The sequence below is a fragment of the Carassius auratus genome, chromosome 8 (genome assembly GCF_003368295.1).
Source record: "Carassius auratus strain Wakin chromosome 8, ASM336829v1, whole genome shotgun sequence".
Taxonomy (NCBI): domain Eukaryota; kingdom Metazoa; phylum Chordata; class Actinopteri; order Cypriniformes; family Cyprinidae; genus Carassius; species Carassius auratus.
The window spans coordinates 7,103,328-7,126,234 of NC_039250.1; the positions used below are offsets into that span (position 1 = coordinate 7,103,328).

The 22,907-nt window shown below is 36.3% G+C and overlaps 2 protein-coding genes across 2 annotated transcripts in view; one reads left to right on the forward strand and one right to left on the reverse strand.

Moving 5' to 3' along the window:
- acbd6 (acyl-CoA binding domain containing 6) overlaps positions 1–19,993 on the reverse strand; it is a 34,823-nt gene extending 14,830 nt beyond the window's left edge. The window contains exons 1-6 of the mRNA XM_026269397.1: positions 19,555–19,993; positions 18,890–18,954; positions 18,488–18,584; positions 16,439–16,521; positions 13,311–13,416; positions 8,707–8,796 (exon numbers count right to left, since the gene is read on the reverse strand). Coding sequence (XP_026125182.1) covers positions 8,707–8,796; positions 13,311–13,416; positions 16,439–16,521; positions 18,488–18,584; positions 18,890–18,954; positions 19,555–19,830 — 717 coding nt within the window. The 5' untranslated portion in view covers positions 19,831–19,993. The remainder of the gene's footprint in view (positions 1–8,706; positions 8,797–13,310; positions 13,417–16,438; positions 16,522–18,487; positions 18,585–18,889; positions 18,955–19,554) is intronic.
- A 1,663-nt stretch (positions 19,994–21,656) lies between these two features.
- LOC113107133 (xenotropic and polytropic retrovirus receptor 1 homolog) overlaps positions 21,657–22,907 on the forward strand; it is a 67,834-nt gene continuing 66,583 nt past the window's right edge. Inside the window, exon 1 of the mRNA XM_026269398.1 lies at positions 21,657–22,052. Within this exon, the coding sequence (XP_026125183.1) occupies positions 21,984–22,052 (69 nt within the window). The 5' untranslated portion in view covers positions 21,657–21,983. The remainder of the gene's footprint in view (positions 22,053–22,907) is intronic.

The window sequence follows — 22,907 nt, forward strand, 5'->3', positions numbered from 1 at the left end:
CCTGTCGGTGCATATCACTCAATCCCAAAATGTCCTTGACAAACCCTCTGTAAAGATCATGTCAGGTTTTTCCCCCTCACAGTACCATCTCAAAACACTCGAACATCTTCACTGAGGCAGAAGGCATCCATCACACCACAATCAATTATCAACATAATGCAGATGGTGGATACTATACAATAAAACAGAATCTGAAATCTGATTGGATGGTTTGGAGCGACTGTAAAAATATACACCTGTAACCGCACATCAATTCTGTATTAAAGCAGTGAGTCTATAACAATACCACTCACAGTTTGGATAATAAAGTATATTATTTGATGGATGAAGTTCATTGTAATGTAATTATTTATTGAACGCTGGTCAATTTTTATCATACTACTGTTGCTGCCATTACATGAGAGAAAAAAAAATCATTCAAGTTACCAAAGGCTCTTGTGACGTAGGACTATTATTTGACTAAATCCTTATTCCTGTTAATAAATATGCACCTAAATTGAAAATATAAACACAATGACATTATCTACATGTAGATACCTCACCTAACAGACTTAAATCTGTGCCTTAGCAGTAAAAAAAAAAACACAAGATGTAGACACATTGTTTTCAAGGAAACACTTGTGGAGGATGGGGCCGTTTGAGTTGGCTGTAATATTCAGAGGGAGATTGATTAGTAGCAGCACGACTGATTGATTTTTTTTCTTTTACAGTCAATCCTGGAGGCAGAGCGGCGTTCACTTCTCTTCTCTCTAATGCACAACAGCATACGTATGTTAATAAGCCGCATAACCAGCACTCACGCCTTCCTAGAACAGCATTAAATCATTGTCTGGGTTTTGTTTTTGTTCTTCTTGAATTAGTGACTCTCTTTTCCCATTGACAGTCCTTGGGTAAACGCAGAGCATTTAAAAAGAAGCGCAAATGAAAACAAAACACATTCGTGGAATTCAGTCCCGCCCCCCTCTTGTCTGTGTCTGCGTCTCAGTGTCCACCCCAAGGGACGTCTTAGGATCCATTAAGCAATTTCGCATGGGCCAAGAGTGGCGGAGAATTACCATGGGCAAGTCCAGGATCATCAGAGCAGTTCAAAAAGAAATACATAAAATAAATAAATGCATAAACCGCTCTAATATGAAAATCAATGTTGCAGGCGCAAGCTAAATCGCTGTGGGGGGAAAACTAATAAACCACAGGGCAAGTTCTGGCCCTGCTGGGAAATATGCTCAATCTCTCTCTCTCTCTCTCACTCTCCCTCTTTCTCAGCACACAGCTGTGGACAGCTTTAATGTCCTTCACAATTTATGTGGATGGTTTGAAAACAGGAAGAAAACTGTTGAGTGTACGTATTGTGGCAAGGCGGCAGGAAGAAGGAGAAACAGATGGTTCTGGAGAGGCTTTTCATCAGAGGAGTTTAGCTGCCTGCGGCTAGAATGAAACACTTCACCGAGAATGAATTGAACCCGCCGATAGCGTTGTTTATTTTCACACGATTTCTGCGTTTTAGCACATGATTCGCTGAGGGAATTATGCAAATCAGGAGATGGCGCAAAAAGATTTGCCAAATTGCACGATTTCGTGGATGGCCATTTTGCAGGCCAGTCTGGTGTACTTATAGGACTTGTAATAGGACTTGTAATAGGACTTGCAGTTGCGTGTGTCGCAGTTGCATGTGTATATTTCTCATGCTTTTATACAAAGTGGTATACACCGTGTTCTCTTGGTATCAAACCCATGAACTTGGTGTCAAGTCACCTTTATTTATATAGCACAGTGTTGCCAAGTCTGTGGTTTTCCAGCGGAATTGGACTTCTTTAACAATGATGCCGTGGGTTGAAGCAATTGCAACATGTTATTTATCCGGGGTTTTTGCAATTGGGCTAGTTTTGAGTAGAGATTGTGCAGGTTTTCTTGTGTAAACCTGGCAACCCTGATATAGCGCTCCATGCAATACAGATTCTGCTGCTAGCACCTTGGTCTACTTTTTGAGCTGTATCATCATTTTAAAATAAATTTTTACTTACTAATTTACAGTGCGATATAAACATGAACCAGTTATGTTTTTTCTGTAACACTTTATTTTACAGTCCTGTTCCCCAGATACATACTATGTACTTATTATAGTAATTAAAATAACTATGTAATAACTAGGTACTAACCCTGAACCTACCCCTAAACCTAACCCCATGTAGTTACCTTGTATTCCCAGAACGTTCTTAGATAAATACACTGTAAGTACACTATAAGTACATGTAAGTACACGTACTGTAAAATAAAGTGCCACTGTTTTTTCTCGATTTCTTTAAACAAAACTGCACTACCCTTTTAAACAATGTTAAAGGAATACTCCACCCAAAAAGGAAAATTCTGTCATCGTTTACTCACCCTCATGTCATTCCAAACCTGTATGACATTCTTTATTCTGTGGAACATAGAAGATATTTTGATGAATGTTGATAAACATTTAGGGTTTCTATTGACTTGAGTTGTATATTTGTCCATACACTGGAAGTCAATGGGAACTGTCTGGTTACCAATTAGTTCTACAGACGAAATAAAGATACAGACATGGCACAACACAGGATTGAGCAAACGATGACAGAGAAGACTATGCCTTTAAATCTGACAGGCAAAAAGTGTTCACTTTTGTGAGTAATAATACATATTCATAAAATAAATTCCACAATAAAACCTAAGTTACATTAAAAGGAGGTGAAAAGAATGAAGATTATGCTAATGCATACAGGATTCTTGTGGCTCAAAGAGCAAAAATAGCACTGGCAACAGTAAGGTCATGTTTAATTCCCAGGAAATGCATGAACTGGTTCCAAACATAAAAGTTAATAATTAGCCTGAATTCATTTTTAAGGGTTTTTAAATCACTTGTCTGGAAGTCAAATTACAACCATAAACAAATGTTTGATCAATTATATTTCTAATGATGGACAACACAGAAAATGTTTCACTTATAAATAAAAAAACAACAAAAAAAAAAGCAGCACAGCGACTTCTAGGAACATTATAAAACAATGATTTGCACAGATTGCTTTTTTCTTTGCTTTCACTAAAATAAATTGAACTTCACAATACTCGCAGAACTAGCAATCAAAACTAGAGAAACCAAAATCACTGACTGCCCTGTAGTGCTGCTCTGTTACCCTACCATGATTACAGTTTGTATAGCAATGCCAGCCTCAGATCAGAAGCAAAAGTCTTCTGAAGGAGCTGTAAGAGTGCGACTCTCAGGTGTTTCACCCCATGCGGCTAAACCCTCCCACCACTGAGCCCCATTCTCATGCAGCTGGCGATTGGACGCCTCTCCTCGACAATCTTATGACAGATTGCTTTAGGTATTTGTTATGACGTGGAGGATGGAACCATTTGTTATCGTGGACCTGTGGCGGCAGCAGCAGAAGGACCTGAATGTGTAAGAATGTTCTCAACAGAAATTTAAACAGTTGCTGGGATTAAGAAAGCATCTAGAAGCACAATCATTTTTAATATGTAGTCAGCCAACTACAATTTCATGCATAATTTTAAAATAAATTATGCAACAGGTGACATTTTGTAAAACCAATAAAACCCTCAAAACGGTTGTCAGGAACTAACACGAATCGGAAACCTCAGATTATCCTTGCATTTCCACAGCACCACTAAATTACCTGTAAAGAAACAGCATCCTTTCTCTGTCCCAAACAATTCCTCACCATGAACTACTTGTAACCCAGGCAGATATTTACCACTATTGATCTACCTGGTCCTCGCCAGGGTCTTTTGTTCTCTCGGCTCCAAGCTCTGACCTCAATTAAGTTATGAATTTCAATCTGATGGACAGAGCGTGTGGCCAGCGCAGCCGATTAATTAGACACAGCAGCTCTGGGGTTCACCCTCCACTGCTGGCGACCCATGCTGTTTTCAGAAGAAAACACAATTAACAATACAAAAAAAAAAAAAAAGCAAGCAAGCAGTGGCTTGGACTAAATATTAAAACTATTTCAAAAAAAGGTTTACAATACATCAAATCACAAATCGGTATGCAAACAGACTTAAGAAGATCAACTGCAATTCAGCTTGTGTAAATTATGATGCCGTAATCACTGTCTGTTACCTGAGTTTTGAATGCTAAGATTAAACGCATTCTATCAGATACCAATTTTGAATCTTCAGTCTCAGATCTAAATAAGTAAAAACTATAACGTTTACAATGAGAAAAAAATTGGTGCAGAAAAAATCTTCACTCAAAAATTGCTAGCACATTTCACAATTACAAAGAAAAGGCAAGTAACACATTGAATAAAAAGTGAATTTTTAAAGCAGAAAGACTTTTTTTTGATAGTGTACCAAGTTTTATGTCAAAGGCTGAAATGATCAACAAAACAATGTTTGAACTTAGTCTGTAGTACATAAAGTGATTCGAACTAAATTAATTGTGGAAGATTTAAATATAATGGGGACAGAATATTTGCAATATTTGTAGAAACCATTTTTTACTCAGAATTTGCTAATAAATAAATAAATTAACAATTAATTAAAAAGAAACAGCAAGAAACCAATTAATTAAACATGGAACTTTTGAATTAGAAATGTTTTCTTAAAATCCAGTAAGTTTAATTTACTTTAATTTAACTTTGAAAAATCACTTTTTTGCTGCCTTCCAGGCAATGCAAAAGATAAACATTATACAGAGTGTTAATCATAATGTTTTATTTTTTCACAGAAGTTTCACCAAAAGCATGCTTCTTTGTTTGAAAGAAGCGCTCATTAGTCGGGCCTTTGAGACTCAAAACATGCTTTGTGGTGTTAAGCTCATTAAGCTCTATATGCCATGCTCTAATTTCTGATCATGCCACTAAAACTGTGTTTACATTGTTTAAAATGCAAATAACTTGCAAAACATCTGCCCCTGAATGAATAAAGAACAGTCTAGAACTGTGTGGTTGTATACATCCATTTTAATACCGAAGATGCAGCTAGGAGGTGCATAATTGCAGTGATAAGTTGAGCTTTACCAGCACCTATGAATCCAATCTCTAATAAATGTTGTTTGTGTTCTGTTTGGTATTCACATAAAATCGGATCCTTCATCAGCAACAGCAGATGTTCACACAGAAAACAAAGTTGCACATCACCTCTAAAGCCTCGCTAACATGGACCAATCAGCTGTGAGACAAGTTTTTAAATAAAGAATTTCATGCGAAACTTATTTCTTATAACTTATTTCTTATTTCTTACAACTTATTTCAGACATCAGAAATAAAACAAATCAAATAAAATCATGTCATCATGACAAAATCACAATGGATGCTTTCATTATATACATCTTCATCGATTATAATGTAAATACTAAGGTTTTGATGCATCAGGCCTCTCATATACAAGAACACATGCCCATAGTTGAAGTGCAGCTGAAAACAACAGATGCATGAACTCATGAACCCAGACTTTCCCAGTACAAATCTGACTCTACCACAGATGAACTACATTCCATGAGCGTGAAAAAAAACGAATCCCCCCAAACTCTCCCATGTGTCCCAGTTCTGTTCAATTATGCAGAGAGAACTGAATACGTGTTGTCGTTGTGATGTTGTCCAGGTGGCTGTTGACAGGTGGCATATGAGCTAATCTGAGAGAACAAGGGGACTTTTTTGCTCCTATTGTGGTTCCCCTTGATCCAGGATTACACCACCATATTCAAACTACCACACTCTCCGCGACCACCGCATCCATCAGCTGATTAATTTCAATACAATTTTCATTTGAAGACATAATAGCCTTTTTTCTCCATTGCCCCTTTTTCAATCAACAAATTAAAAATAGAAACCACTTTTATCTTTATTTAACACTAAGCTGAAATCGGATCATAGGACAGATGCGTGAAAACGCTGCCCTCGCTCACAGTTCATGGTTCACCCATTATTGGTCTTTTGTAATATTTTCATTTATAATGTTCTACCTTTAGTCTTAGATTTTATATAATCAAAGTCACTTGGAAAATATGAATGTATAAGTATCAGGAAATATTCATGAATAAGAAAATACATCTAGATTGAGCTATTCTTTGTGTGCTTTTCAAAGGCAGTCATGGCTCACACTTGAACCTAATGAGTGGTTTTATATTGCTATCAAATCACACTTCCTGAAAGTATTAACATAGGATAATAATTTTGGCAGGAGCAGTAGCATGATTTAATAAGGCCATATTTTCTCTCATGACACCTGAACGCTACTTAATAAATCTGCCCTCAATAATTCTCCTGCTGTAGTCCAGCAATATTCCCCTTCTGCTGGTCAGTGCAGTAACCCAAAAGAAATTCTGTAGGTTCTTTAAGGCTGATCCAAAAAGAAGCAACAAAAACAGGCCAATTTATATCCAAATTCAAATAATGATTTTATTTCCAAAGAAATGCAATGCTTGGCTCCAAAATACATATGTACTATATATTTATTTATACATATTATAAAATATTAAATAATACATTTTATTATATATTTATGCTATACATGGCCAGTGATTAAATGTCTGTTACGTATAAAATTATTTTATGTTGTCTATTAAAGCTCTAGCGGGGATTTCACATTAGTCTAACTGTTAAAATACAACAATAAAACAGCACTGATTGTTGTCTAGGCCAAGCGTTTACTCTCCACCCACACAATTAAGGTCCACAGCCACCAAAAAAATTTATAAAAAAGTGAGTCATTTGCAAATGTTCTGATTATATGGGTTGTATAATGCAAACAATTTGGCTGATTACTTCCAATTGATTTGTCTTAGTGAGAATCAGATCAAGCCAGTGACCGCATAACTGTACTTCACCGTATTAATTTCCCAATGCAGCATTCAGCCAGCTTAAAACAAAGCTAAATCTGCCATTATGACCTGTAGTGTTTTTTTTAAATACAGCTACTTGCTTATAGTGTGTTGCTTAACGCCGACCGATGCTGATACAATATCTCTAAATGATTAAAGTACAGCCGCTGCTAAGCTCAGGGATGGAGGATGGCAGCAGGACTTTCCCAATTCACTGTTCTCCTAGATCAGTGATGAGGAGAGTCTATCAGCTCTGGGATCAAGAAGTCAAATAAAACTATATAGATTTTCACAGTATTTTGCACAATTTTGAGATTTGCTGAAAATGACATTTAAGACTGTTATTAAATTAAGTTAAATGAACTTTAATTGCATTATTTAGATTAAGATGACAGCAAAGATAATCTGAATGTTAAAATATAGGGCAATATGAGCATACACAATTAAAAATTCATCATCAACTGATACAGTAAATAAAAGAAAACTCTTATATCAACCTATATCCAATATATAATGCACCCAGAATACACAATATATGTATTAGTCACCATATTGAATCAAGTATTGGTCAAATATTAGAACAATAAATTATTTTAAGAGGTCATATGATGCTGCTAAAAAGAACATTATTTGGTGTATTTGGTGTAATGTGTTTATGTGGTTTAAGGTAAAAAAAAAAAAAAAACAATTTCCACATACTGTACACTATTGTTTCTCCTCTTTTCATCGCTCTGAAAAGCGAGGTGTGCTCTGATTGGCCAGCTATCCAGTGCGTTGTGATTGGCCGAATACCTTAATCGTGTGACGGAAATGTTACGCCCCTTAACATATTGTGATGCCCTGTCTGTCCAGAGCGACAAGACATAAACATAAAACCCATTATAAATGTGATTTAAACATGATTTCTAGTCGTGTCCTCTTTTGGAAGAACTAGTAGTTTCACTTTCTCACCGAAACAGTGTTACACACCATGGTCTTGAGTGAGCAAAGTGAGTGGAGAGCACTTGAGAACAGCGCGGCCGGCAAATTGTACAAAGGAGTCTTAACTTTTATAAAGAATATCTCTTTGGATTTGAGACTTTAGTCTATGCAAATGCACAGATCTTCTTCATGCACCAAGAGCTTGTAACAATCCAAAGAGAAAGGAAAAATTTAAATTGCATCATATGACCCATTTAATTTAGATTAGATTAATTCATGACATTCCATATCACTGAACCGAACCCCATTAATAACAGTTCACAACAATCCATTTTGCAATTGAATAAAAATGAATAAATATGTTAATTTCTTTTTTTTTTTCTTTCTTACACCAAACTTTAAAATGGTAGTCTATAACTGCTGCTATAAAAATACTAGGCAGCAAAAACAGAAGAAGAAATGTTTCTTGAGCAATAAGCTTACCGGTAAGTGCATAAGAGACTTAATTATAATAATGTTTTTGCATTTTTTATCAAATAAAGAAATGCAGAAACTTATTTAAAAAACAAACATCTTGAAAGACACTAAACCTGTAAACAAAAAATATCAACCTAAATAAATAGACACATTTATATGTATAAAAATCAGTAACCAGACTATGTTATTATGCCTAATGATTAGCAATTTAAAACATAACTGAGATTTAAATAAGGGCAAGAGTAAAATAAAATGTAAATGTAGAAAATGAGCATGTACCATTAAATATTCAATACCAACCAATTCCTATAAATTGTTTGTTTTATTCCATATCATTGAGCTAAAATCCATCACTTTTCAGTAGTTCAAAGCCATCTATTTTGTAATTTAGTCGTCATGGACAAATGACTTCTTTGCCATCACGTCGGTTCTCAGCTATAGCATGAAAACCATCATCATTGTTGATCAGCCAGAATGTGTTAATGTGTGCTTAGACTCACCTGGCTATTGATATCAGCGTTGTTCTGCAAGAGTAGCGACACCAGGTCTTTGTGGCCCCTGTCACACGCCCAGTGCAGGAGAGCCCGGCCCTGAAACACACAAATAATCACTAACCATGAAACTTCATCGAGTGAAAACTCGTGGATGCAAATGCAAATACAAAATATCAGGACAGACAATTTTTTGGCTCAGACTTTGCATTATATGTCTTTAAGTCAATCTAGGGTGTTCGATCCCATAATTCAATCCGTTACTCTTATTTAGTAAACTTTCTGGCTTTCATATGGTGCATAAAAATTAGCACTAGCCAAGAGACGTTGAGAATATTCAATAACATCCCAGTATTTGCAAAAGATCTCTGCGACCCAAAACCATAGACGTCCACACAACCTACAGGTCGAGTCCTTCAGATGGATGAATCCCTCTTCACCTCTAACACATTCATTTATTCCCTTTTGTTATGCGGACCTCTATAAAGTTAACTTCACAATAGATTTCTCTCCTCCAGAAAAAATAAATTATGCACAACAATTTATAACTCAGAGCCTTTAGACCCAACTATTTAACGACGTGCTGACAGGATGAGTTCTTCTCTGGCCACCGTGCAGGCGAGAGAGAAGGGCATTGTGGGAGGGAAAGATCATGGACGCTCCAGTAACAAATTGCAGTGGGACGGGAGACTCTTTAACAGTGATTGATGCGGTTCTGGGGACAAAAAGAGAGCAGACCCTTGATCACCAGCGCCGCCCCCCAGGCCTGAAGCCGCTTGTCCCTATCAAGGCTGCAGAGTTCATTTTTCAGTGAAGGCCAATTAGATAAAGCCAACTCCTTAAGTCGTATTCCATGGCTGAAATGATATTGATCTCCAATGCTGCATGTTAAAATTGATATTTATGAGAGTCTGAAGACTTACACCACAAGTTTTTTTTTTCTTTTTGGAGAGGAGGGTGTCCCCTGGACTGTTTGTCAAATTTTCATCAGAGATATAGTCAAACATTTTTCTTTTCTCCTACTCTCCTCCGAAGACACACTCCTCTCTGGATCCGTAGCCCTTGGCTAACTAATTGAACTACAATGGATAGATAATACCATGTCTTCTAGACGTGTAAATAGAAAAGAATCGCACATTAATATATACAATGGGATATATTAGCACCACTATATTATTATTACACCATTTGTATTATATCACGTAATTTTGGATTTACCTAAATGGAGTAACCAGTAACTGTTTTTGTAAAATTGTAATTAGAAGATACAAGTAACAACCTAAATTATTTACAAAGTGGTTTAAAAAGCTAGTTAAGAAGTTGCTGCTTTTTCAATTTGATATGTAATTTTATCAAAGCTTGTTTCTCCCTTCGGAGTAAAAAAAAAAAATGAAATTAGGTAATTGTAAGACTAGATATAAAATTAGAAAAGTTGCCATTATTAGAAATAAAGTAAAAAGCAACTGCAAAGTAAAAAGTCTCTTAAGTTATAAAGATATGACTATACTTATTATTATTATTATTATTATATAAGGTCAATTTGGGGTCAGTAATTTTTTTCTTATTTCAAGAAATTATTAATTTTATCTAGGACGTATCAGTTTCCACTAAGAAATTTAGAAGCACAACAGTTTTAAATATTTCTCGAGCATCAAATCTTGTATTAGAATGAAATCTGGCTGCTGAAAATTACATTTTGCCATTCTGGGAATAGATTTTATTTGAAAATATGTTCAAATAGAATATATTTATTTAAAACTGTAATAATATTCCACAATATTAGTTTTAACTGTATTTTTAATCAAATAAATGCAGCCTTGGTGAGCGTAAGACAATTCAGAAACAAAAAAAAACTAAAAAAATCTTTTAGACCCCAAACTTTTGAAAAGTATCTATATATATGAATTTAAAGTAATTTTGAATAACTCAAGTATTTTGCTGTAAATAAAGACATGTATGAATCAATGTTGTTACTCAAAAAAATGATTTCCTAGGACATGAAACACTCAGTAATTAAGAAATTCTACTAAGATGTGAATGCAGAAAGGGTTAAAATCATCCTTCCGGTGACAATGTCTCAGCAAACATAACTATATCACCTTCCCCAATTTCCTTCCAGCTGAGCGGAAGAGCTGTAGAAACAGGAAAGATCTAGAAATCCCACTGATTAGACCTTTCTGTCCCGGGTGAGAGCAGTGGATTAAGTGTGACAGGCATGGACTCTACTGCGGGCCGGTACATTGAGCAGGGCTCAGTGCAGATGAATAGGAAAGCTCTTGCTTTACAATGTCCTTGCCAAAGAGGGTGGAGAGCTGCCGGCTCAATTGCCTGTAATTGATGGGGCTGTTCCAGCACAAACAGAGAGAGAAAAGGAAAGCAAGAAATTCTTGGGACATCTGCACAAATGAGTCCAGCCCTCTTTTGATCAGGCGGAGGGGCTCGTGCCTATCAGAGGCGTGAGTAGACCTGTCGTCCACAGGGAATTTAAGGCATCACCATAATAAGACAGAAAAAACATGACACACAATGCATGTCATAAAGCAGAAAAAAACACCTAAATTCACACTGATGATTTAATAAAAGCTCTTCGATAAGTCAGATGTTAGTGAATGTGTTAGAGCGCTGTTGTTTTCAGTTAACAGAATGTGGTAATAGAGTGATGCTATGAGATTGCAATATCACAGTACTTTGAAATAGTATACTGTTGAATTAAAAAAATGAATTTAATAATCGACAATTTCCTTGATTGTTTTAAATTCCTATATAATATAATTAATGTAAAACAGCTGGATTATTAGAAAAAAAAACATTATCCTACTTTTTATAATTTATAAATAACATTAATATTATTATTACTATTATTATTATAGAATCATCAAAAGTCTGAGACCACTAGTAAAATACTTGCAATTAGCATTTTTGTATTATTTTAATAGCATTTTTTAAATTACATATATTATAAAAAATAAAAATTATAATAAATAAAGAATCAATTTCTCTCATCAGAAATACATAAATCTGATCATTTTTTCCAAACAAGTTTCAGAGAATTCATGTCTTTAATTTTCAAATTAAATAATAATAAAAAATAATGGTGATAATAATATATATTTTTTAAACATCATTGTGGAAATATTAGTGAGTATAGATCAAACTGTAATCTCTGAGCAAGTATTTTTTTAAGACAAAGCAGTTTTTCAGATAATAGAATCATGTGATCAGTCAGTGTGTCTCTCAGATTGCCAATCACAAGGCAACCCTAAATAATCACATCCACCTTCAGTGTGTGGCCATGGTTGTGCAATCCGTTCTCCCATCTCTCCAGTAGTGAAGTGTAAAGCACCTGGTATCCCCCAGGTCCCAGCACCCCTCTGGTCACCATCCGCTATCATCCCACATGGAATAACTCCAAGTTTGTCAGTTTATCCTGATCTATTGTCATCATCATTTAGATTATTTCCACACTGGCCTGCACTCAGCTGCACTTGTACATTAAGGGTAATGTATTTGACCCCTGCAGAGATGGGCCGAGCAGAACGAGGTCAAATGGCAGCCATGAAGCTCATCTCAGCCCAAATTAAACCACTGGCAACAGCCTCTGCTGAAAACATCAAATGGCATTATGTTTCGAACAGAACGCATACGTCACATCTGAATGCTGCAGTGAGTTAAAGTCACGCGGTCGGTGTTTAGGACTTCAGGTTGGAAGCGAGGCCTCAATTCTCACAGGTCTGACCTCGAGCATGTAGTGGAAGACGGGAAGATGGCAGACACATACATAATACATATATGGGTATATATACATGTATATAAATACAGCAGGTTTTAAAACTTAATAGTGCCCTCTAGAGGTTAATCTGTTGGACTGCACCAGCAGGACAAACAATGGTGGACTGACAATGGCTGCCATCTGGCCGACCTGATGGTGAGCCAACTGGTTCCCCACTTTCAGAATTGGAGTGCTGAGAGAAATGAAACGGGCCAGTTGGTCACGATGATACATTAATAAAAATGGGTTGAGCGGATGGATGGTGCATCTAGTGACCTTTGGAGTTTTAGATGTGTTGGAAATGCACAGATAGAGAGAGAGACAGAAGTAGGGTGAAAGAGAGAAGCTGTGCTTCAATTCACTGGGTCCCTACGCAGTGTTCAAAGCTCCCTATACACTGAACAGGGACATCAAATTCACTTTCCTTGACTTCTCAACAAACACACTTGAGTCAAACGGATAAATATTTTTGGTTATGCTTGTGTAAATACATATATGTTTTACATAAAATAATAATACAAAATACTACTATAGATGATACAGAAAATAATACTACTATCTGTAAGATGTTTTTGAAGGTGTCACGCTCAAAGGCAAAAACAGTTTTCCTTTATAATATATATTAAAATGAAATGTATTTGTGTGATGGTAAAGCTCCAGTCTTCAGAGTCACATAATCCTTCAAAAATCATTCTAATGCTGTAAAATGTTGCATTTTTATAATTGATAATAATAATAATTTATTATTGGCCAATTATATACAACATGTAAACATGTACAATTCTATAACATTTTATATGTATAATTGTATTTATTTCTTAAATGTAAAAAATGAAAAGCTTACCTCTTCATCCCTTGTATTCACGTCCACTTTCTTGGAGCTGATGGCCTTGCTGACATGTTCGATGTTGTTCTCTCTGCAATAGTCAAAAATGTTTTTGTCCTCTTCCCTAAAGTCAAACACAACAAGAGAGAAAATGCTCTGAAAGAATGTGAAGCAATGATCACACCAAACCTATTACAAGATTTCATAGAAATCAATTAAAGAACATTTGAAATAGCATTAAATCGCAGTAAAGAATTAAGAAACACAATCGTCTAATCTTAAATAATACATAACTAGGGTCAGGGCTGTCAAGTCTAGAAATTCTAGGTCCAATAAATGTATATTCCTGAGTGATCACCCAAGAAGGAAGATAATGCCAGACTAAACAGTGCTAAACTGATGTGCACAGGTGCCGCCAAAATCATGTTACTGGCAGGGGTCTCATGGTCACATGCTTATCCACCTCTGTGGATGCACATTCTCAGGAGCCTGGCGCTCACCACAGCAGTTTTAATTATTTTCCTCTCTAATCACCTTGTGGCATTTGGGCCGAGCCAGGCAGGGCAGAGCGAGAGATCGAGAGAGAGAGAAAGAAAAGGGTTATAGGGGATGAGGTACAGTTGGTTGGAGAAATCTCATTAAGAGATTTACCCCTGCCCCTCTTGCCCATGCAGGATGGCAGATTAATTGCATTTGGAGCACTATTGTGTGGCCGCCCCTCACTGTCATTACAGGGACAGGGCAGATGAGACTGGCAGCGGACGGGACCTCTGTGCCCGAGAGATCCAGGAAAACCTAAATGAACTGATTTCTGAGAGTGAATCAGTGCAGTACAGAGTATGTCAATGTTATAGAATCAATACACTGACACAATACATAAATATAATACATATTACAAATATACATACAGTAGGGCAAAAGGTATGTGACAAAGAGATTTTTTTTCATATTCTGAACAAAATACATCAATATATTAATCTACAAATTGACATAAAATTCAATAAACTACTTACAGTAGGACATTTACATTTATAGCAGATTCCACAAATAAGGTACAAAAGAAATTACCTGTATATCAAGTTTTTTTTTATTATATTAAAATGTATCAATTAAATATGAATTAAGTGTATTTTAATTTGTCCTTAATTTTGTTATTTTCAATGTTAAATATGCAAAATGTATCAAATAAAAAGACGACTATGTCAGAATGGATACTGGAGTAGGACATTTTATTCAAAGTAATCTATTTTTAACTCACAAAATTAACATCAGACTATGTCACAGTTATGACATATTCATAATCATTTATTGTATTCATGAAGGTCCTGACCAGTCGTTTAAAACTAGCTACTTTTCACTCTTGTATCATACATGTACATAATACGATAGTTTATCCAACATATCTGAACAAATTCAAAAACTTGTGTTTTAAAAAGCAATGGTACAACAAAGTGCACAGTTATCATGGAAATTGGCTTATGCTTATATATGCATGCAGTAAACCCGGCCTTATCTCCACTGTAGTAAATAAGGCTGAATATGTGAGTGTTTGTGGTCTTACCGTGACCCAGTGTGTTTGTGCCATGTGGGCATCATTCGTCTCCCGGGGCAACTAATCAATAAAACTGCTCATTCGTCAGACTGATGCTGGCCTGTGCTCCTAAAGCCCGAGTACACACGCGCACACAAGCGCACGCTTACACCAGATTAATAGCCCACTGATAAACGACATGGCAGCAGCGATGCCGCTGAGCATGCTGGGAAGGTCACCGGCTACTATGTCATTCCACAGCACTTCATCAACATTTTCTGACTAGTGAGAGATCAAACAAAAGATCTATGCTGATGTTTTCACACACAGACTCCAATGCAGATTATAAAGGTGAATCTGTGTAAAAGCTTCAAATATTACAATATAACAAACAACTCTTTAGTACACAGCGTGAGTCTTTCATGCTCGCCAGGCCATGCAAAAGAGATCCCAAAAATGAAAAGTCTGCCATCTTTACTCACCAAACATTTCCCAAGGATTTTCAATGTATTTCTGTACATACAATGGAAGTCAGTAGGAACCTGAAACTTTTTTTGGTTACCAAAATATCATATGTTTCATGAAAAAAGTAAGTCAAACAGGTATGAACAATATTAGAGTGAGTAAATAATGACAATTTTCATTTTGGGGTGAACTTTTCCTTTAACACCATCGATCAGTGATCGGTAGAGCCAAACACACGCCACACCTTGTGCACAAAAGCTCCGCCCTCCAAAATAGCCTGATATTCTGAAACTGACACCTCTGCTCCCATCAATCAGATCAGATCAATCTGATTTATCTCTGTCCAAGGCGTCCTCATAGAACAACTCGTCTAACATGCATTCTTCAGAGGAGAAATATTCCTCATTCTTGACTGCTGGAGAAGCACAGGGTTATTCAACTTATCAGCTGTTGTTTCCCAAGTGAGTTTAAGCTAAAAAAAAAAAAAAAAAAAAAAAAAAAAAAAAAAATTAGATGGCCTTGGAGTTACAGGTCGTTTGGTTTAGCAATCGGGCAATGCAGAAGCCATTAAGACTCTTTAATCAGATGCTAACGAGAGGTCTGAATATGCAGGAGGGCTCTCAATCACCGAGCTTGGAAATTGGAAAGCAGCGAAGCAGTCTGCATGGCAGTCTGATTGGGTCACGCCCGAAATGGGCCGCTCAGCGGAGAGGAGGGGGAACGGGATGTTAATTGCCTCTTTGCTTTTCCGTCCCCAATGAACGACTCACATTCTCCTGGGACGTGTCAACTTGGGGAACGAACCCCTGTTGCATTGATACTTCCATATATTTCTTTCATCCATCCATGCCTGGATCCGTTTTACATTCTTATCATTTATATAATCATAAAAAGTAATTAAACTCTACCGCTTCCTGAAGCCTCTTCACCCCCTATGCACGCATACTAATACTGTTCATATAAGAAAGGTAAAACCATGTGAATTCAGTTTTGTTAAATGGAAGAAGCATCGGGGCGTCTAGTATATGTGAGTTCCATGAGCAAGAAAATAAATTATGCCACACTAATGCGAGAGTGATCACTGGATCAAATAAAAAAAACTGAAGCAAATTGTAACAAAATCTTCATATTCATAAGCAGGACTTGTTACCTTATCTTTTCCTCTTGGTACAGAGAGCTAACTGCTGGCCCGCCGAATCCACTCCGAATCTCTCCTCCTCTTTGCTCTGATGACTGAAAGAAAGACAAAGAATCAAGTCACACACAAAGAAGAAACAGGAAACTTTCATAATGAAGCCTAGAGATCCATTTTAAGATTTTAAAGGAGTAGTTCACTCATAAATTTATATTTGTTTGAAATATACTCAACCTCAGACCTTTCAAGATGTAGATGAGTTTGTTTGTAGAAACACTTGCTCAGCAATAGATCATATACATAATAAGAGTCCTAACAGCTGATAAAAACATCCACAAGTAATCTACATAAATCCATTCCATCAATAAACGTCTTGTGAAGTGAAAAACTGTGCTTGTAAGAATCTCCTGATTCAGACAAAACAACTGTTTAACTAGAGAATGCAATATTATGGATAGAGGATTTTTAACAAGAAGCAACAAACTGAAGTTAAAATCATCTTAAGAATGTATTTCTTTATAACAAACACTTTTCACTTTATGAATCATTAACCGATGGCCTGGAGTCGTGTGGATTAATTGTTGATTATGGTGATGTTTTCATCAGATGTTTGGATCCATTTGGATGCATTAATGTGCAAGTGATGTAATGCAAAATTTCTTGATGAAGAAACAAGCTCATCTGCATCTTGGAGGATCCAAGGGTGAGAACATTTACGGCAGATTTCACATTTCAAAAGCATGACCGAAAACTGGCAGGACACTGGACATGCTACTAAACTTGCGCTAGACAGGTTTGTATTTTTGACATTGTTAAATTCACTTTTTTTCCCTTGCAGATACAACAGAATTTGGCAAAGGACTCTGGGTATTCAAGCCCACTGAGGAATAGGTTAATATTCCTTTGTGCAGCCAGTCAGCTCTATTATACAGCCATTTTAATTAAATGACTTCAAAATATTACTGTTTTGAACAGAAAAGTGCTGCATCTGCACTTCTGCTTGAATAGTAGGCTTGTATTAAAATACCGTAAATTCGTGCACTTTCCTTTTGTTCCTCCACAGCAGGTGCACGGAACAACAGAAGGAACAAGCTATTGTCTAACCTCCCTCCCCGTCTCTATATCTCCATCTCGTAATGGAGCTTCCTGCCCGCTTTTAACACACTAACACAATCAGTTCATTCTGTAAGGTGGGGAATTTGTTTATGTGCTTGTGTGCCCGTCTGGATGGCAGTCAGATTGTGTTACCTGCAGCCCTGTCAGTGAAAGGGATGTGTCTGTTCTGACATGGGGATTATGGGTAAAAAGCAATAAGGCAGAGAGAAGATAGATATGGAGGGACTACAAGAGCAAAAGAGAAAGGAAGAGCATAAAGCTAGAGAAAATGAAACTTGACTCAGAATATATTTGGATATTATTTTATTTATAGGTGGAGTGGGTCTGTATAATTGGTTTCTTCCTCTTTTATTAGACAGGACATTTAATAAAACTATAATAAATTGCAAACACATTGCAGGCTGGTCTTAAACCTGCATCATTCATATAAGCGACATGACTCAGTGGAGCTTTGCAATAGCAACATAAATGTATGCTTAAACATGATTGCATACTATTATTAACATGATTTTAGTATTATTCTCAACATCCTTGTAAAAACGATAGGATATTTTCTAAAAGCTGACCTGTTTGAGAAGGATGCACGGCCATAACAACTGCACAATCAGAGACTGCCCTCTCCTGGACATGTTATTCAGTAACATTACAGAACAATGCCTATAGTTTACCAAAAGGCAGATCCACTACCTATATGTAATTGTAAAAACATACTAATTAATGTTATGCTTCACCTGAGAGCAACAACAACAAAAAAGTCAACCTCCAAGTTAAGAAGTGAAAATCTCTCCAAAACAATACAATGTAGATCTGTTTTCCATAATTTTTCATTTTCAACTTGTGGACTTGTGAATATCAACACATAGTACTCAGTAACTCAAATTATTCAATTGCAAAAGATTAAGAAAAATCTTGTTTTACATCCCATCTTGCAGTAGGTCTAGTCCTTACCTTCTGGCTGCCTTCTGGATCCAGAGCATGTACACAGGACACATACTCCTGCATGGCCTGCTCCGCACTCATGTCCCCCAGCTGTTTCCATGCTGACCTGTCAACAGGAAGCACTCTGTTGGATTGAAAGACTCTAAAGTTCATAACTCCCAAAAAGCTCATGTTGCTGGACACAAAGTGATTTTACATTTACATTCATTTATTAAGCAGTCGATTTTATCCAAAGACTTGCAGTTAAATAAAACCACAAGTTATTTGTCATAAGAGCCAACTACATTATTAATAGTACTAGTCAAGAACTGACTAAGGTTTTGAAGACATCAGATGTCATCATCAACAATGCAATGTCCAAATCAAAATTCAAGATTAATCACGAAATGCATGCCTTGTTAAGAGACTTACCATTTTCTCTGACCCTCGAAATCGAAGAAACCAGGTTTTGGTGTATTGCACTTTCCAACTTTGACCTGTAAAACATACGTTTATTAATATATTTATGGTTTACTTAATAATAACAAATTGTTCCAATAACTGAAAGTATGTCAAATATTTTAGACTATAAAACTATATTTATTATTTATAATTAATCTATTTTTTCTTCTTCTTTTTTTTTAACAGACGGCAGAGAGCGACATAATATTTATCGGCGAGAGAAAAAGCCAAAAGGTAATAAATCAAGGACACATTGCTGGCTGGACATAAACCTGCATCACTCACATAAGCACCACATCTCAACTAATAATAAATATATTTCATGTTTTCTTAAAGGGGGGTCAATTGGACAATTACTGTCCAATACCCAAATAGATGTTATATAGATGTTTTATACTCCAGAACCAACAGGCATCTTCATCTGTCAGAACCTAGTCATGTAACAATGTTTATTAAAAAACTATCACTACAGTTGCTGTTGCTGCATAAACTGGGCTAACTTTATACAAGCCGCCACTATTTAATAAAATGCCAGACAATCTCCAAACTTCGTATTGTGTTTGCAGGTGATCTCATGTTAAAGTATTATGACTTTAGAGTATCAACTATGTCAATAACAAGAAAGCTGGATTTACCTGTTTGAACCTGGCGTACAGATACAGCAGCTGCTCTCTACTCGCGGTCTGCACGAGGTCTCTGACGCGGTCCGCTGCCGCCTCAAACTCATTCTCCAGATCGGCTCCTTCTAGTCGAAGCGTTGTATCCCCAGCACCACAGTCAAATTTCCCTAATCCGAAATCTGAATCCGAATCGGATCCTCCACCGAGCGGTTCTCCGGTGTCAGGCCGGGCTGGATCAGTACCGGAGCCCGTCGCTGAGTCGGGGGAGGATGAAGGAGATCTAGACGCCATTGAATAGAATTAAGATACCTTATAGGGGTAATCAACAGTATTTACCTTAATTATAATAAAAACAGCGCAGGCAGTTGACTGCTACAGCACGTTATCCCGTAATCCGATGCAGTCGGACTTGTTTTGAGAATTAGTCCGTGAATGGTACGTCACAATAATAAGCACGAGTGCGTCCTGCGACTAATGCTATCAGTTCCAACGGTTTTTAGGTCCTACCAGTTTTACAGTAGACGCATGATGCGTGAAATGGAATATTGCTACCATACTAGAACTTGTATATGTATTATCTATTTAATCACTAGATATGTTTGTACTGATTCAATAAATATTACACTATGTTATTCTATTTTGCCCTCGTTTCAATTTTTTGAAAGAATTTCAACACAGAAGAGATACAAAAATGTAATTTACATGATATGGTTTGCAACAAACCTTATTTGCTCTTTTCTTAATATAATTTATTACAACTTATCAGGGATTTATGCGCATATTTTACAATACACACATTGTCCACAAGATGGCACACAAATCACATTTTCCTGAGCGAATCTCGGTACTACGCGTCCCACTTTCCATTTTATTCATATTCAGCAGCGTTCTATACCCAGTTCCCGCTTTTTAAAATTTATTTCTGACCAAATACTCAGAGTGATTAAGCCTGGAGTGTAGTAGTAGTCCAAAATATTTTATTTATACTTCGCTATGTTGCCCAGAAGCTAAGTGCCACCACGGTGTTCTAAAATATAACAACATAAAGCAGGAATGCAGGCCTCTTAAGGGGCATAAATCAGTTCTCTATAGCCTTGAGTCAGCAAGCAGTCTATCAGTTAAATGTAAGCAAGCAGATTCTACATAAACTAGAGTCAAGGGCTCAGAAGGACTGCTGGATGGCTATTTTAACTTTATTTTGTTTTGCACTAAACTTAAATCATTAATGACATTTAATCCTGATTAATATCCATCAGTTTGATAGCATATACAACAGATTTAATATTTGGGAATACTGTTGTTCCCTTTGATAGTAGCATGCTCTTTTTTGAGAAAAGTAGGCCAGCTGTAACTGAACTTATAAGCACCCCCCCCACCCCACCACCACCAAGAAATAAACCACTGCCATCATCCCATTTGACAAAACATAGGGCCTATGTGTATTTAATATAATTTTTGCATATTATATCTATGCATATCATGTTATAAGCAGAATTAATGTTAGTATTATGTCATAACTAATAAAAATAACTAATAATGTCTAACGATAAGTTTTGCAATACAGAGCTTCCACAAAAAGCTTGTCAGTAGTTGTCAGCACAGAATTGGCCAGTCAAGCTCATAATGAGATTAATTGGCAAATAAAAGAAAATCATATATGTGTGTGTGTGTGTGTGTGTGTGCGTGCGTGCGTGCGTGTGTGTGTATGTATGTATATAGGATTACTTTTTACTGTTACTTGTTTCCTTCTGGCCTGGTAAAAATCATTGTAGACCAGATAGGGTAGGCTACATACGTCTGACAACACAGTAAAAATAACGAATTAGTAATAAATTGGGTAATAAATTATGTGTTAGATAATATATATTACGATTTATATGCAATAATATTATTATTACAAACACCTTTTTTTTTTTACACTTTTTTAATTAAAAGAAAAATCAATAGAAATTTACATTAATAATAGAAATGTATCTAAAAACATAATATGTAAAAAAAATAATATGTACTTTTATTTGTAAATATTAAAACAAAAAAGCATGATAAGATTAATCACAAGCAGCTTTTTTCTAAAAGCACCTCACGGCGCGCTGTGACGCACACACGTCTTTCGCTCAGTGCACGCTGATGGCGGACAGCAGCTACTTCAGACGCCCAGAGAGTCCCTCCCAGAGACGCCCGCACCGGGGCTGTAGCGCTGTCATTTAGGCACATGTTTTGGGAAGTAGAAGGAGGTTCCTTTTAGTCATTTTTGTGGCGCGTTTCACTTTGAACGGGGTAATATGTGGGACCGGGGGATATTGGACTGTGATAGACCGGACAGGATTTAGACAGCGCGTGCGGCTCTGTAACTTAGTGACAGAAATAACAAAAGCCCCAAAAGAAGACGCTGCCCGAGCCGAGGATATTATTATAGTCCTACTGTGGATATCTGCTCCGCCAGCATGAAGTTTGCGGAGCACCTGTCTGCCCATATTACTCCAGAATGGAGGAAACAATATATTCAGTACGAGGTAAGATATTTATTTAAGGTTTTTTTTTTCTTTTTTGGTGCATGTAGTCTGTAACGTTAGTTGCGTCCCAGAGATTTTGAAGCAACTCGGAGGTACCAATATGAGCAAAACTTAAGCGGGTTATTTGATTTGAACAGCTTGTAGTTTTGAGTATTGTGCAAGCTATGAAATATTGTTTAAATTGCTAAGTAATATGATCTATATTTATAAAAGAAAAAAAAAAAAGACGTATCATAGCTAAAGTGAAACAATAATGTCTCTGCTGAATAATTTGCCATTGAAACATGCAATATGATAATATAGTATGCATCATATACATCATTTGTCTATTCATGTTCTTTGATATTTATTAATGAGGGGAACCATTGGCAGCTTTTACATCCAGACATTTTTTATGTTTAAATGCATTTATTAGTATTTTCCTTTTTTATATTTCGGATAATAGTGATTTTTATTTTTGTTTCTCGACACTCTCACAATCTGGAGTGCATCTGGAGCATTGTCAAACACCTGCATGCACATTTGGGACAAAGAAAGAGAAATCACCTTAAAAATCGATATATTCTATTCTGTTTTAATATAACAGAATTATAAGTTACATTACGTTAACTCAGCTAAATTCTTTCTTAAATTTTACTTTTTTGGGATTGAGCCAGAAAGGTCATTTAAAGCAATTAGTTTGCTCACCCACTTTATGTCTGCAGCAATTAATTTGCTGAGTGTAGGAGTTCAAATTATTTCTTCAATAAAATCTTTTTCTTTTTTTTTTAATTAAATTTTAGAATGAGGTTTGATACAACAGCATATAATATATGCAATAGTCATGATCTCTGACTCTTCTTAATAAATAGACAT